Source organism: Gigantopelta aegis, chromosome 11 (assembly GCF_016097555.1).
Source record: "Gigantopelta aegis isolate Gae_Host chromosome 11, Gae_host_genome, whole genome shotgun sequence".
Taxonomy (NCBI): Eukaryota; Metazoa; Mollusca; class Gastropoda; order Neomphalida; family Peltospiridae; genus Gigantopelta; species Gigantopelta aegis.
Window position 1 is genome coordinate 30,241,226 of NC_054709.1, and position 18,272 is coordinate 30,259,497.

The window sequence follows — 18,272 nt, forward strand, 5'->3', positions numbered from 1 at the left end:
CTATCTGTCTAACCATAGGACTGAAAACCTCAGACCTACCAGTACAAGTCACCACCCCGTCCTATCTGTCTGACCATAGGAGTGAAAACCTCAGACCTACCAGTACAAGTCACCACCCCGTCCTATCTGTCTGATCACAGGGATGAAAACCTCAGACCTATATGTACAAGTCACCACCCCGTCAACACCCTGTCCAATCTGTCTGACCATAGGAGTGAAAATCTCAGACCTACCAGTACAAGTCACCACCCCGTTAACACCCCATCCTATCTGCCTGACCATAGGAGTGAAAACCTCAGACCTATATGTACAAGTCACCACCCCGTCATATCTGTCTGACCATAGGAATGAAAACCTCACACCTATGTGTACAAGTCACCACCCCGTCGTCACCCCGTCCTATCTGTCTGACCATAGGAATGAAAACCTCAGACCTATGTGTATAAGTCACCACCCTGTCACCACCCCGTCATATCTGTCTAACCATAGAAATGAAAACCTCGGACCTATGTATACAAGTCACCACCACGTCACCACCACGTCCTATCTGTCTAACCATAGGACTGAAAACCTCAGACCTACCAGTACAAGTCACCACCCCGTCCTATCTGTCTGACCATAGGAGTGAAAACCTCAGACCTACCAGTACAAGTCACCACCCCGTCCTATCTGTCCTATCTGTCTGATCACAGGGATGAAAACCTCAGACCTATATGTGCAAGTCACCACCCCGTCAACACCCTGTCCTATCTGTCTGACCATAGGAGTGAAAATCTCAGACCTACCAGTACAAGTCACCACCCCGTCGTCACCCCGTCCTATCTGTCTGACCATAGGAATGAAAACCTCAGACCTATGTGTATAAGTCACCACCCTGTCACCACTCCGTCATATCTGTCTAACCATAGGAATGAAAACCTCGGACCTATGTATACAAGTCACCACCCCGTCATATCTATCTGACCATAGGAATGAAAACCTTGGACCTATGTGTACAAGTCACCACCACATCCTATCTGTCTGACCATAGGAATGAAAACCTCGGACCTATGTGTACAAGTCACCACCCGGTCCTATCTGTCTGACCACAGGAATGAAAACCTCAGACCTATGTATACAAGTCATTTTGTCATCAGCTTGCACTGAACCTAAAGCAAAAAAAAATCAGCAAAAGAAAAAAAAGAATTCTGCGATCGTGATTGAACTGAAGAAAATGGCCAATATCTCGATTTTCTTTTTCTCTCCTCAGACAGCCGAATCCCAGTTTGGTGTTTGTCTGTTGCATTTTGCCGGTACCGAAATAGCGTGCACGCATTCTCGCACAGCAAAAATCAATATTGGCTGTGTGGAGGACAATTTGTGTTTCTGCGCTCGTGCAGACTCTGGCTCGATGGTGGAAATGTGGACACAAGGTTATAGCGTGAGAACGCAGCTTTGCCATCGGCGGGCATGCTCAGTAAATTCGTTAAGGCCAGACCAATGTAACTATAGACAGGGCTTCTAGACAGGGCTTCTAAATTGTTACGGCCAGGCCAATGTAACTGTAGACTTACTCAGTAAATTGTTACGGCCAGGCCAATGTAACTGTAGACTTACTCAGTAAATTGTTACGGCCAGGCCAATGTAACTGTAGACTTACTCAGTAAATTGTTACGGCCAGGCCAATGTAACTGTAGACTTACTCAGTAAATTGTTACGGCCAGGCCAATGTAACTAGACTTAATCAGTAAATTGTTACGGTCATGCTAATGTAACTGTAGACGTACTCAGTAAATCGTTACGGCCAGACCAATTAAAGTAACTGTAGACTTACTCAGTAAATTGTTACGGCCATGCCAATGTAACTGTAGACTTAATCAGTAAATTGTTACGGTCATGCTAATGTAACTGTAGACGTACTCAGTAAATCGTTAAGGCCAGACCAATTGAAGTAACTGTAGACTTACTCAGTAAATTTGTTAAGGCCAGGCCAATTAAAGTAACTGTAGACTTACTCAGTAAATTTGTTAAGGCCAGGCCAATTAAAGTAACTGTAGACTTACTCAGTAAATTTGTTAAGGCCAGGCCATGTAACTGTATATAGACATGTTCCGTAGATTTGTTAAGGCCAGGCCAATGTAACTATATAGATATGTTCAGTAGATTTGATACGACCAGGCCAATGTAACTGTGTTAGACATGTTCAGTAGATTTGTTATGGCCAGGCCAATGTAATCGTATATGAGCTATTTTCACAAAAAGGGGCAAATAACGGTAAAGAATTTTTTTATTTTATTAAATATTGTTTTTTAAGTCTTTAATAGTAAAATCTAAAGCAGATATGTTCAGTGGTGCATAATTACAAGTGGCAAAACTAGAGATGTATAATTTTGTTAAATGTACATTAAAAATAACATTCTTGCTTCTGTTTTTACCGTTAATCATAAGGAATAATAGTAAAAAATTATCTTTATTGTTATGTCTTTACCGTTAATTTACTAATAGCAAAGAAAATTAATAATGGTAATACTTTTATAAATGTATATAGATATCTGTAATTGTTACTATTACAGGCATTTGTATGATATACATGTAATGCTAGACTGGATGATTGTAAAAAAAAAAAGGTGTCAAATCTGTCTTTTTCATTATTCAAAATAGATAACTGTAAAGACAAAAATTATAATGCTTAAATGGCAAAGACACATGGCATGATACTTTTGCCATCTGCTATGTTTTCCAGTAATGCAATCATGCAAATGGCTTTTAAAAACAGATTTACCGAATGAAAAAATATAAACTGACACCGGCCTCGGTGGCGTCATGGTTCGGCCAATGGTCTACAGGCTGGTAGGTACTTGGTTCGGTTCCCAGTTGAGGCATGGGATTTTTAATCCATATACCGACTCCAAACCCTGAGTGAGTGCTCCGCAGGGCTCAATGGGTAGGTGTAAACCACTTGCACTGACCAGTGGTCCATAACAAAGGCCATGGTTTGTGCTATCCTGCCTGTGGTAAGTGAAAATAAAAGATCCCTTGCTGCCTGTCATAAAAAGAATAGCCTATGTGGCGACAGCAGGTTTCCTCTAAAAAAAACAGTGTCATAATGACCATATAGCCGAGGATAAGATAAAAAATCAATGTGCTCTAGTGGCATCGTGAAATAAAACAAACTTTACTCTTTTTTTATTAAACTAACAATAAAGACAGACAATAAGTGTGACAATAACTTGCCTATAAAGATACCCCTGCAGCTAGTATTCATGTACTTAACATGTTGATGAAAGCTTGACTTAGATGTGACTGTACGTGCCATCTTGTGATACATGTAACTTTTAAACTAATCAATTTTTTTGTCCTTTTTGTAGATAATATAATGGTATAAAGACAAAATGAAAACTAAAACGTGGAACTTAAAGTTGTATGCAGTGTAGTTTTATTTTAATATTTTAAATTGAAATTAAAGAAACTAATGGGTAAGATGAAGCAAAATGCCACATTTGAGAAAAAAATAATAATTGTGAATTCGGTAACTTGTGTGGTATCATCAGAAAGTTATTTATGTCTATAGTAATGTCGGAAATAGAATAAAACTGATTTTCGTCAATTATGTCTTTCATATTAAACTGACAGGTAAATATTTTATAAATATTTATTTAATGAATTATTTCTTTCATATTAAACTGACTTTGTAAATATCTATTTAATGATACTCTACCGCCACCTTGTACATCAATGAGAGCCCAAACAAGTAAATTATGCTAAATTAGGTACATGTAGAGTATCATTAAATATATATTTACCTGTCGACCAGTTTAATATGAAAGACATAATCAACGAAAATCAGTTTTATTCTAATTCCGACACTACATGTACTTTTGTTTCCAGAACTGTTTACACCTAGCCATTCAAAAGTTATGCTAATTTTAACAAATCACATTTTAGACTTCAACAAGAGTAATTTTTTGTCAAAAATGTATACCTAAAATTGTTTAAGTAGTACTAGACCGTAAAACATGATCTATAAGACATGTGAAACAACTTTAGCTTGTAAAACATTCTTTACTTTACACATTTAGCTAAATGTTTTCACTTTTAAATATTATAAGTAATTAATTAGTAATTAATTAAAATATACTTGTGGTGTCCATCCGTTACTTGTCCCTCGATTATCGAAAAATATGATTTTTGATTTTTTTTTTTATGTAAAAGCAAATTTTAAAGTTTGTTTTAATCCATATTATTAATTGGTTAACAAATAAGACTAAAATGCAGCATTTGACAACTTTTGTTTTCACTAGCCATTGGGCATGGTAATATTAGTTATTTACTAGCCCAACATTGAATATCACTAGTCACGGGAGTGGGGCTACCATAATCTAGAAGCCCTGATTAATTTAGTAAAAATATGCAAAATATTTGGGTATGGCGCCATAGCCGTTTTATCCTCTGGCAGAAACCCTGACTATCTGACATGGTGTATGCTAACACTGTGTCTGTCTTCAAAGTGTTAAAGCTATCTAGGTCTGTGTGAAGTGGTTTAAAATGGAGGTTTTCCATGGTTAATGTTTGTTTTGTTTAACAACACCACTAGAGCACATTGATTAAATAATCATCGGCTATTGGATGTCAGTCATTTGGTAAACTTTCTGACTCAGTCATCAGAGGAAACCCGCAGCAAGGGATCTTTTATATGCACTTTTCCACAAACAGGATAGCACATACCATGGCCTTTGTTCAAATGTAGTGGATACATGTCGACAGTGACTATCTAATTCTGTGTCTGTCTACAAAGTGTTAAAGCTATCTAGGTCTGTGTGAAGTTGTTTTCCATGGATGCATTGACTATCTAACTCTGTGTCTGTCTACAAAGTGTTAAAGCTATCTAGGTCTGTGTGAAGTTGTTTTCCATGGATACATTGACTATCTAACTGTGTCTGTCTACAAAGTGTTAAAGCTATCTAGGTCTGTGTGAAGTTGTTTTCCATGATACATTGACTATCTAACTCTGTGTGTCTACAAAGTGTTAAAGCTATCTAGGTCTGTGTGAAGTTGTTTTCCATGGTACATTGACTATCTAACTGTCAGTCCAAAAAGTGTTAAAGCTATCTAGGTCTGTGTGAAGTTGTTTACAATGAATCGAGGTTTTCCATAGATACATGTGGACAGTGACTATCTAACTCTGTGTCTGTCTACAAAGTGTTAATGCTATCTAGTTCTGTGTGAAGTTGTTTTCCATGGATACATTGACTATCTAACTCTGTGTCTGTCTACAAAGTGTTAAAGCTATCTAGGTCTGTGTGAAGTTGTTTTCCATGATACATTGACTATCTAACTCTGTGTGTCTACAAAGTGTTAAAGCTATCTAGGTCTGTGTGAAGTTGTTTTCCATGATACATTGACTATCTAACTCTATTAAAGCTATCTAGGTCTGTGTGAAGTTGTTTACAATGAATCGAGGTTTTCCATAAATACATGTGGACAGTGACTATCTAACTCTGTATCTGTCTACAAAGTGTTAATGCTATCTTGTTCTGTGCAAAGTTGTTTTCCATGGATACATTGACTATCTAACTCTGTGTCTGTCTACAAAAAGTTAAAGCTATCTAGGTCTGTGTGAAGTTGTTTTCCATGGATACATTGACTATCTAACTGTGTCTGTCTACAAAGTGTTAAAGCTATCTAGGTCTGTGTGAAGTTGTTTACAATGAATCGAGGTTTTCCATAGATACATGTGAACAGTGACTATCTAACTCTGTGTCTGTCTACAAAGTGTTAATGCTATCTAGTTCTGTGTGAAGTTGTTTTCCATGGATACATTGACTGTCTAAATATGTGTCTGTCTACAAAGTGTTAAAGCTATCTAGGTCTGTGTGAAGTTGTTTTCCATGGATAAGTGGTGGTGCAAGTGGTTTACACCTACCCATTGAGCCTCGCGGAGCACCCACTCAGGGTTTGGAGTCGGTATCTGGATTAAAAATCCCATGCCTCGACTGGGATCCGAACCCAGTACCTACCAGCCTGTAGACCGATGGACTAACCACTACGCCACCGAGGCCGGTGTATGTGGACAGTGACTATCTAACTTTGTCTGTCTACAAAGTGGTAAGATATCTAGGTCTGTGTGAAGTTGTTTAAAATGGATCAGTGTTTTCCATAGAAACATGTGGACAGTGACTATCTAACTGTCTGTATGTGGACAGTGACTATCTGTCTGTATGTGGACAGTGACTATCTAACTGTCTGTATGTGGACAGTGACGATCTAACTGTCTGTATGTGGACAGTGACTATCTAACTCTGTCTGTGGACAATGACTATCTAACTCTCTGTCTGTATGTGGACAGTGACTATCTAACTCTCTGTATGTGGACAGTGACTATCTAACTCTCTGTATGTGGACAGTGACTATCTAACTCTCTGTATGTGAACAGTGACTATCTAACTGTATGTGGACAGTAACTATCTAACTCTGTCTGTATGTGGACAGTGACTATCTAACTCTGTCTGTATGTGGACAGTGACTATCTAACTCTGTCTGTATGTGGACAGTGACTATCTAATTCTCTATCTATATGTGGACAGTGACAATCTAACTCTCTGTCTGTATGGACCGGCGTCGTGGTTAGGCCATCGGTCAACATGCTGGTAGGTACTGGGTTCAGATCCCAGTCGAGGCATGGGATTTTTTATCCAGATACCGACCCCAAACCCTGAGTGAGTGCTCCGCGAGGCTCAATGGGTAGGTGTAAACCACTTGCACCGACCAGTGATCCATAACTGGTTCAACAAAGGCCATGGTTTGTGCTATCCTGCCTGTGGGAAGCACAAATAAAAGATCCCTTACTGGTAATCGGAAGAGTAGCCCATGAAGTGGTGACAGCGGGTTTCCTCTTAAAATCTGTGTGGTCCTTAACCATATGTCTGACGCCATATAACCGTAAATAAAATGTGTTGAGTGTGTCGTTAAATAAAACATTTCTTTCTTTCTCTGTCTGTATGGATGACCTGCATCTATTGCAGTGTATACTAACTCTCTGTCTGTATGTGGACGGTGACCTGCATCTAACACAGTGTATGCTAACTCACGTGTTGGTGTTTGTGCATGGACTACCGATCACTGACACTTGCTTGGTTGTTTGGTGATCTGGTGGACAGTGACTATCTAACTCTTTGTATGTGGACAGTGACTATCTAACTATGTGGACAGTGACTATCTAACTCTTTGTATGTGGACAGTGACTATCTAACTGTCTGTATGTGGACAGTGACTATCTAACTGTCTGTATGTGGACAGTGACTATCTAACTCTCTGTCTATATGTGGACAGTGACTATCTAACTGTCTGTATGGGTAACCTGCATCTATTGCAGTGTATGCTAACTCTCTGTCTGTATGTGGACGGTGACCTGCATCTAACACAGTGTATGCTAACTCACGTGTTGGTGTTCGTGCATGGACTACCGATCACTGACACTTGCTTGGTCGTTCGGTGACCTGGTGGTGTCACCACAGCCAGGTGTGTGGGTTAATGTGCCAGTGAGTTAACGCCTTGTGTGCATGGACATGATACGGCATGCAATGCGTGTACATGATACGGCATGCAATGTGTGTATAAAGTGTATGTACACCAGTTTCTACACTGACGATTCATGTCACCAAGGGCAGAGGCAGGGTGTTTCTGGGGAGGTGATGAAACACAACGACAATACTAGAGCACATTGATTTATTAACCATTGGCTACCGGATGTCAAACATTTGATTATTGTGACATATGTATAGTCTTAGAGATAAAACCAGCTACACTTTTCGATTAGCATCAATTAAGGGATCTTTTATATGCACCATCCCACAGACAGGGTAGCACATACCATAGCCTTTGATATACCAGTCGTTGCGTACTGGTTGGAAAGAGAAATAGATTAATGGGCCCACCGACAGGGATCAATCCTGGACCGACCGCGCATCAAGCGAGTGCTTTACAACTGGGCTACGTCCTGCCACTTATAAGAAACCACTGGCCTTGGTGGCGTCGTGGTTAAGCCACCGGACATACAGTTATGTAAGTTGGGTAGGTACTGGGTTCGCCTATTGGTACCGGCTCCCACCCAAAGTGAATTTAGCGACTCGGTGAGCAGGTGTAAACCCACCACACTGACTTATCTCTAACTAACCACTAATCACAGTCCTAGACAGATAGCCCTGCAGGTAACTGAGATTGTGTGTCCATGACAGCGTGCTTGAACCATACTTGGATATTATAAGTAACGGAAAGGATGTCCTGGCTAGTGAAATTTATATAACCAGGGCTTCTAGAATTTGTTTTTAATCCACTAGTCACGGGATCAGTGATTTACAGCATTTACTAGCCACAATTTGTTTTTAATCCACTAGTCACGGGATCAGTGATTTACAGCATTTACTAGCCACAATTTGTTTTTAATCCACTAGTCACGGGATCAGTGATTTACAGCATTTACTAGCCACAATTTGTTTTTAATCCACTAGTCACGGGATCAGTGATTTACAGCATTTACTAGCCACAATTTGTTTTTAATCCACTAGTCACGGGATCAGTGATTTACAGCATTTACTAACAATTTGCAACTAGTCACGGGATCAGTGATTTACAGCATTTACTAGCCACAATTTGTTTTTAATCCACTAGTCACGGGATCAGTGATTTACAGCATTTACTAGCCACAATTTGTTTTTAATCCACTAGTCACGGGATCAGTGATTTACAGCATTTACTAGCCACAATTTGTTTTTAATCCACTAGTCACGGGATCAGTGATTTACAGCATTTACTAGCCACAATTTGTTTTTAATCCACTAGTCATGGGATCAGTGATTTACAGCATTTACTAGCCACAATTAAACATTTACTTGCCCTACCTTACTTTACAAAATAGACTTAACTGCAACATTTGACCATTTTTGTTTTCACTAGCCATCGGGCATGACAACAGTAGTTGTTTACTAGCCCAACATTGAATATCACTAGCCATGGGAGTGGGGCTACTATAATCTAGAAAATCTGTCAGGCATGGCAACAGTAGTTATTTACTAGCCCAACATTGAATATCACTAGCCATGGGAGTGGGGCTACCATAATCTAGAAGCCCTGTCTGACATGGCAATAGTAGTTATTTACTAGTCCAACACTGAATATCACTAGCCATGGGAGTGGGGCTACCATAATCTAGAAGCCCTGTCTGGCATGACAATAGTAGTTATTTACTAGCCCAACATTGAATATCACTAGCCATGGGAGTGGGGCTACCATAATCTAGAAGCCCTGCTATCTGACATGGGGCTACCATAATCATGGGAGTGGGGATCTAGAAGCCCTGCTATAACTGTTAACTGAAATTGTATTAAGTGTGGGGTCTTATAATGTAAAAAGAGTTTCATTAAATAAAACATTTCTTTCCTTCCTTCAAAAATACACCAGTTAGTTTATATTCATGTATATGCATATTATGGCAGTTTCCCCCAAGTCGACCAAGGTATTACGGTCCCCCACCAAAAATAAACCCAGTTTTGTATTCCTCTGTAAGTATTCAAGATGTATTTGGTAACAGAAATGAGGTAGAATCTTTTAAATTTCATCCAGGATTAATTTTTATTTTTTTTAAAACCTTTTAATTTCTATACTACATGTACATACATGTATACATGTACATGCTGTGTAATTTCCTCTTGTATTTTAAATGTGAAGGACTGGGTAATATCTGTTTAAATCTGAACTATTGAGTAATTTCTTTTTTACTTTTAAATCTGAACTACTGGGTAATTTTGTTTTGACTTTTAAATCTAAAGTACTTAATGGGTAATTTCTTGAACATTTTTACTGAAATCTGAAGTAATGGGTAATTTCTTTTAGATTTTCAAATCTAAACTACTTTAAAATCTGAAGTAATGGGTAATTTCTTTTTGATTTGAAATCTAAACTAATGGGTAATTTCTTTTAGATTTTTAAATCTAAAACACTGGATAATCTTATTTTTAAATCTAAAACTACTGGATAATCTTATTTTTAAATCTAAACTACTGGATAATCTTTCATTTTTAAATCTAAACCACTGGATAATCCTACTGGATAATCTTTCATTTTTAAATCTAAACTACTGGATAATCTTATTTTTAAATCTAAACTACTGGATAATCTTATTTTTAAATCTCAACTACTGGATAATCTTATATTTAAATCTAAAACTACTGGATAATCTTTTATTTTTAAATCTAAACTACTGGATAATCTTTTATTTTTAAATCTAAACTACTGGATAATCTTTCATTTTTAAATCTAAACCACTGGATAATCTTTTATTTTTAAATCTAAACCACTGGATAATCTTATATTTTAAAATCTAAACCACTGAATAATCTTATTTTTTAAAATCTAAACTGTTTGCTAAACCATTTGAAGTGATGATGCATCATCACCAGTTGACAGTGTGCGCTACAAACTAGTAGACATTAAAATAATGTCTGTGTGAGGTACAGACAGTGGAAATAGTGTTGGCTTCACTGAGGTAAGAATGGAAATGTTTGTCTGAACGTCTGGCTCGATGTCACGTACGGGAAGCGGTCCTGAAGGCCCAGTGTAAGGAGCATGCAGTGTAAACGCGGGCACCAGTCTAATGAGCAGGGTTTTTAGATTATGGTAGCCCCACTCCCATGGCTAGTGATTTTGTTGGGCTAGTAAATAATTACTATTGCGATGCCCGATGGCTAGTGAATTTTTTTGGTCAAATGTTGCAGTTAAGTCTATTTTGTAAATCTGAATATCCTGCCCCCACCCCAACCCCTAAATGTTAATGTTTTTAAATCACTGATCCCATGACTAGTGGATTTTATTCAAATTCTAGAAGCCGTGCAGTATAAACGTGGGCACCAGTCTATAGAGCGTGCAGTGTAAACGTGGGCACCAGTCTATAGAATGTGCAGTGTAAACGTGGGCACCAATCTATAGAGCGTGCAGTATAAATGCGGGCACCAGTCTATGGATCGTACAGTGTAAATGTGGGCACCAGTCTATGGAGTGTGCAGTGTAAATGCGGGCACCAGTCTATGGAGCATGCAGTGTAAACGTGGGCACCAGTCTAATGAGCGTGCAGTGTAAATGCGGGCACCAGTCTATGGAGCGTGCAGTGTAAATGCGGGCACCAGTCTATGGAGTGTGCAGTGTAAATGCGGGCACCAGTCTATGGAGCATGCAGTGTAAACGTGGGCACCAGTCTAATGAGCGTGCAGTGTAAATGTGGGCACCAGTCTAATGAGCATGCATTGTAAACGTGGGCACCAGTCTATAGAATGTGCAGTGTAAACATGGGCACCAGTCTATGGAGCGTGCAGTGTAAATGCGGGCACCAGTCTAATGAGTGTGCAGTGTAAATGCAGGCACCAATCTATGGAGCGTGCAGTGTAAATGCGTGCAGTGTAAATGCGGGCACCATAAATGCGGGCACCAGTCTATGGAGCATGCAGTGTAAATATGGGCACCAGTCTAATGAGCGTGCAGTGTAAACGTGGGCACCAGTCTAATGAGCGTGCAGTGTAAAAGTGGGCACCAGTCTAATCAGCGTGCAGTGTAAATGCGGGCACCAGTCTAATGAGCGTGCAGTGTAAGTGCCGGCACCAGTCTAATGAGCGTGCAGTGTAAACACTGGTGTAACGGCTTGAGATTGTACCCGGTTTGAGATTGTCCTTTGCTTATTGCGCATGCATCAAAATCGAAGGGCAATGCGAAACCACTGCTGCAACAAGCAAACAACAATCTCAAACTGGGTACAATCTCAAACCGTGACATTGGCATCAGTCTCGATAAAGGAAGGTTTGTTTTCACACAACACATTCCACTTCACACACCGGGGAGGGGGTGGAGGGGTGCAGGATTTAGCTCAGTCAGTAAAGTGCTTGCTTCAGGTGCGTGCGTGGCAGGATCGAACCACCTAGCTCTGTGGATCCATTCAACTGATTGTTTTGTTTTTTCTCCTTCCAACCAGTGCACCATAACTGGTTAAAGCTGTGGTATGTGCTTTCGCTTGAGGTGCTTGCATCACAGGATCGAACCACCACTATGGATCCATTCAGCTGATTGGTTTTTTTTCTCGTTCCAACCAGTGGTTTCCTCTGATGACTACGAGTCAGAATTACCGAATTTTTGACATCCAATAGCCGATGATTAATTAATCAATGTGCTCTTGTGGTGTCGTTAAACAAAAAAAAAAAAATTCACACACCAGTTAATGTTTACCTCATCACGTTTCTACATTTTAATACATATTACAACTGTTAGTATATTTTAATACATATCTCAACTGTTTGTATATTTTAATACATATTTCAACTGTTTGTATATTTTAATACATATTACAACTGTTAGTATATTTTAATACATATTACAACTGTTTGTATATTTTAATACATATTTCAACTGTTTGTATATTTTAATACAATATTACAACTGTTAGTATATTTTAATACATATTACAACTGTTAGTATATTTTAATGTGTATATTATTATTGTTCTACATGTTACTTTTATATATTTTAATATTACAGCCAAACATGGTGTAGTGGCCACCTGTATTAAGCAGCCACCTGTGTTAAAAGTCCACTTTTTAATACTCCCTTAGGTGGCTGCTTAGCATGTACAGGATTGACTGTACAGTACGCTGTGTATGTTGACCGTATAAAGTATATATATATATATATATACAATATACTTAAAGTACATGTATGTTCAGGTACACACACACACACACACACACAGACAGACAGACAGACAGACAGACACAGACATATATATATATATATATACACACACACACACACATATATATATATACATGTTCGTGATACATCCACGTGTATACATAAATTATCAACAAGACGGAACAAATTCATTACTGAAAGCCAGATTTCAAAATGCACAGAACTGCTATATATTACCAGCATGGCAGGATAAATACTTCAAACACAGATACACACTGTCTGTATTCAGTGTTGTTCGTGCATGTGTTTTTCCCAACCTCAGAGATTTTCTCCACTAACGTTTTTTTTTTCCCTGTATAGATTCAAAAAATATATCGGTCTTCTTTCTTTTTTCTTTTTTTTTCTTGTTGCTCGGAGTTGGCGTGATGTTTGAGACATGCTTCGCGTCAAGGATGGCAATCCATTTTTAGAGAGCACACACTCGCACGCAAGGCTCTCAATGTTTGTCAGCTATGGATGTCTGGGAAGTGCTCTGTTTGTGTCCCCTCGGCCCGAGGTCGATCATGCACGCAGTCGTTTCACCGTGTTGCACGTCCGCGCTTTCTATAGCAGGTATTCCTCTCTCGAAGTTTCACATTCCACACGGCTGTGTCGCTTTGTGCTCAGGTGCGTCTCCTAACAGTACAGGGTAGCGTTGTACTCCTGGCCGGGGCTCAGGCAGGGTCCAGTGACTGTGTGCATTCATTCATTCATATGGTTAGTGAAGCATTATATAATGTGTTATGGTGTACTGCTGGACTCTGGTAGGGTCCAGAGTGAATTCATTCATTCACAGGGTTAGTGAAGTATTATGTAATGTGTTATGGTGTACTGCTGGACTCTGGTAGGGTCCAGAGTGAATTCATACATATGGTTAGTGAAGCATTATATAATGTGTTATGGTGTACTGCTGGACTCGGGGTAGGGTCCAGAGTGAATTCATTCATAGGGTTAGTAAAGTATTATGTAATGTGTTATGGTATACTGCTGGACTCGGGTAGGGTCCAGTGTGAATTAATTCATTCATAGGGTTAGTGAAGCACTATGTAATGTGTTATGGTGTACTGGTGGACTCGGGTAGGGTCCAGAGTGAATTCATTCATTCATTCATTCATAGGGTTAGTGAAGCATTATATAATGTGTTATGGTGTACTGCTGGACTCAGGTAGGGTCCAGAGTGAATTCATTCATTCACAGGGTTAGTGAAGTATTATGTAATGTGTTATGTTGTACTGCTGGACTCCGATAGGGTCCAGAGTGAATTCAATCATTCATAGGGTTAGTGAAGCACTATGTAATGACCGGCCTCGGTGGCGTCGTGGCAGGCCATCGGTCTACAGGCTGGTAGGTACTGGGTTCGGATCCCAGTCGAGGCATGGAATTTTTAATCCAGATACCGACTCCAAACCCTGAGTGAGTGCTCTGCAAGGCTCAATGGGTAGGTGTAAACCACTTGCACCGACCAGTGATCCATAACTGGTTCAACAAAGGCCATGGTTTGTGCTATCCTGCCTGTGGGAAGCGCAAATAAAAGATCCCTTGCTGCCTGTCGTAAAAGAATAGTCTATGTGGCGACAGTGGGTTTCCTTTAAAAAAATCTGTGTGGTCCTTAACCATATGTCTGATGCCATATAACCATAAATAAAATGTGTTGAGTGCGTCATTAAATAAAACACTTCTTTCTTTTTTCTTTCACTATGTAATGTGTTATGGTGTACTGCTGGACTCGGTTAGGGTCCAGAGTGAATTCATTCATTCATAGGGTTAGTGAAGTATTATGTAATGTGTTATGGTGTACTGCTGGACTAAGGTAGGGTCCAGAGTGAATTCATTCATTCATAGGGTTAGTGAAGTATTATGTAATGTGTTATGGTGTACTGGTGGACTCGGGTAGGGTCCAGAGTGAATTCCTTCATTCATAGGGTTAGTGAAGTATTATGTAATGTGTTATGGTGTACTGCTGGACTAAGGTAGGGTCCAGAGTGAATTCATTCATTCATAGGGTTATAGTGAAGCATTATGTAATGTATTATGGTGTACTGCAGCTGGTGGACTCAGGTAGGGTCCAGAGTGAATTCATGCATAGGGTTAGTGAAGTATTATGTAATGTGTTATGGTGTACTGCTGGACTCGGGTAGGGTCCAGAGTGAATTCATGCATAGGGTTAGTGAAGTATTATGTAATGTGTTATGGTGTACTGCTGGACTCGGGTAGGGTCCAGAGTGAATTCATTCATTCACAGGGTTAGTGAAGTATTATGTAATGTGTTATGGTGTACTGCTGGACTCGGGTAGGGTCCAGAGTGAATTCATTCATAGGGTTAGTGAAGTATTATGTAATGTGTTATGGTGTACTGCTGGACTCAGGTAGGGTCCAGAGTGAATTCATTCATAGGGTTAGTGAAGCATTATGTAATGTGTTATGGTGTACTGCTGGACTCGGGTAGGGTCCAGAGTGAATTCATTCATTCACAGGGTTAGTGAAGTATTATGTAATAGTTATGGTGTACTGCTGGACTCAGGTAGGGTCCAGTATCAGGGTTTCTGCCAGATGGTATGAAGGGTAAAATCTATGAAGTTAATGGATATTTTTTAATAATCTGTAGATATATGATCGATAGTAAGAGAACTACTGTTTAAAATTGGTGAAAGTGTTTGAAAAAGCAGTGTCCAGTTTCAAAGCATTTCAAACCTATAACAGTGTTTCTGCTTTCCAGGAACTCATTATAATTCTGTATTATTGGTTGTGATTTCCAGGAACTCACTATAATTCTGTACTGTTTATTTTCCAGGAACTCACTATAATTCTATATTATTGTTTGTGTTTTCCAGGAACTCGATCACTATAATTCTGTATTATTGTTTGTGTTTTCCAGGAACTCACTATAATTTTGTATTATTGTTTGTTTTCTAGGAAGTCACTATAATTCTGTATTATTTGTGTTTTCCAGGAACTCCCTATAATTCTGTATTAATGTTTGTGTTTTCCAGGAACTCCCTATAATTCTGTATTAATGTTTGTGTTTCCAGGAACTCGCTATAATTCTGTATTAATGTTTGTGTTTCCAGGAACTCCCTATAATTCTGTATTAATGTTTGTGTTTCCAGGAACTCGCTATAATTCTGTATTAATGTTTGTGTTTCCAGGAACTCCCTATAATTCTGTATTAATGTTTGTGTTTCCAGGAACTCGCTATAATTCTGTATTGTTGCTTGTGTTTTCCAGGAACTCGCTATAATTCTGTATTGTTGTTTGTGTTTTTCAGATGGGTCTGATGAGGACGATGATAACGACCGTAAGTTACAGATTGATATAAAAGACAATGTTACAAGTTCGAAAACTGTGGAACGCCATACTGAAACAGAAGAGCCAACAACAAAAACTGACGAAACGGAAGAGAAAGAATGTGACTCGTCAGACGAGAGCACAGAAAAGTCTCAATTAACGAAGTCGTGTTGTAATTCAAAACATAAAAAAATATCAAAATCGGACTCAGAAAGAAACAATAAAGAATTAAACAAATCAGATACTGAAGCAGAAAATAAAGAATTGATCAAATCGGACACTGAAGAAGAACACAAAGATCACAAAAAGTCTGTTCGAACTGAGTCTGACTGTAACAATGTTGAAAGTAGAAAATCGTCTAAGGTGACGGGTGTTGCTGAAACGGGAAGCCCCAGCTTGAAGAAAGCAGCAAGGAACGTGGGAATCTCGCCATCGTCGGGGAATGTCATCGTGACCCGAACAGTCGCACGTTTGAGACAGCAGGGTAAACGGGATGGAACTGTAAAAAATGACGACGACGACCACGACAGGAAGCGGAAGTATGACAGTGATTCGGACGCCGACGAGAGTGACCAGGATGACGTGGCCGAAAGCTGGACGCCTGAGAAGCCGGCAGCAGGCGGCAAGACTCTGAGGTCGGCCGGTCGCAGGCCGATGACCACCGACAGCAGCCCACGACTACATGGCCGCACGTGCGAGTACTGCGGCGCCGTGAAGCCAACGCCAGCCGCGCTGCAGCGACATCTACGCAAACACACCGGCGAACGGCCGTTTGTGTGCAAGGTAAGCAGCACAAAGGGTTTCTGCCAGAGGGTATGGTTACCCCAAATGATTTTTTTTTTTTTAAGTTATTACCGTCATCATTACTGTATGATTTTCCCAATATAGTAATGTTCCGATGATGGACTATTATCGCGAAGTGGTCGGTTGAGCATCACCGATGTCATGTTTAATTATATCTGTAATTGTTCTTCCAATTTAGATAATGGTATTAATGCAAATATGTTTGGGCTGGTCTTTTTTTTTCACATGCACATGATGACAAAAGTTATTAAATAGTTTTATGGTAACATTAAATGAGCAATTTGTGGGGCCCGTCTCACTGAATATGACAACAGGTGCACAGTACTTAAAATTCTAATCCTTCTGATCATGTAAGTGAAAATAGCCGAATGGCTGGAAGTGCATGACGCAGTGAGTTCACCTTCTTTGATTGAAAATATAAATATATATATGCAGTCAGACCTTGATACAACGACCGTCATTACTATGACATTTACACCATCCGACCACAAATTGTACAATATATATACATACAATATATATGTGGCTTTTATTATAATGCTTTGTATTGTTGTGTTGTCATGATAACATATTTCAGTTTGTGCCATTGGGTGTGTGTCGTAATGTTGCGTTGTCATATGAACATATTTCAGTCTGTTTGGGTTTTTTTCAGGTGTGTAGCAAAGCGTACAAGGCCAAGCGGAGTCTTCAGTTGCACCTCCTGTCTAACCATTCGGCCATGATCGACAAGTCGGCCCCGCACCACATCAAGCAAGACACCACCAACCAGCTGAGGGAGGCCATCGAGCAGAAGATGAAGAACGAAAAGTCCCTGGAGCACCCCACGCCCAGCAAGTCTCCTTCCGGTGACCCGACCGAACACTCCACGTCTAATGAGACTCCGACAGTCGACGAGAGAGGAGGTCTTCTCGGGGTGGATGCGGTCAGCGGAAGTGTGGACAGGCGGCCCGAGGAGGCGTCACCGGGCGCCCTGGACGAACTGACCGCCAATCATGCCATGAGCAGAACGTGTAAATACTGCGGCAAGATCTGTCTGAAGCCGAGCGACCTGAAACGTCACGTTCTCCTACATACTGGAGACAAGCCGTACACGTGCGAAGTAAGTTACCTCCCTTGTCAGTGTTTAGTTACCTCCCTTGTCGGTGTTTAGTTACCTCCCTTGTCTTGTGTTTAGTTACCTCCTTTTTCATTGTTACCTCCCTTGTCAGATTTTAGTTACCTCCCTTGTCAGTGTTTAGTTACCTCCCTTGCCACCTAAACAAGCCAGGCTAGACTTCTTCTTTTTTTTAGTTACTAGTAATATAATGTTGAAAAAGTAATAATTGAAAACAGCTATCATTCAGACCATGCAGGAGTAGTTCTATGTATTAAATTTAACGATGTTAAAAAAGGTAGAGGGTTGTGGAAATTTAATAATTCATTGTTAATTTGTCAAGAAT

At 39.7% G+C, this 18,272-nt stretch overlaps 1 protein-coding gene across 1 annotated transcript in view; it reads left to right on the top strand.

The window, feature by feature from the left end:
* LOC121385209 (sal-like protein 3) overlaps nucleotides 1-18,272 on the top strand; it is a 39,062-nt gene that overhangs the window by 5,013 nt on the left and 15,777 nt on the right. The window contains exons 2-3 of the mRNA XM_041515780.1: nucleotides 16,010-16,812; nucleotides 17,486-17,932. Coding sequence (XP_041371714.1) covers nucleotides 16,010-16,812; nucleotides 17,486-17,932 — 1,250 coding nt within the window. The remainder of the gene's footprint in view (nucleotides 1-16,009; nucleotides 16,813-17,485; nucleotides 17,933-18,272) is intronic.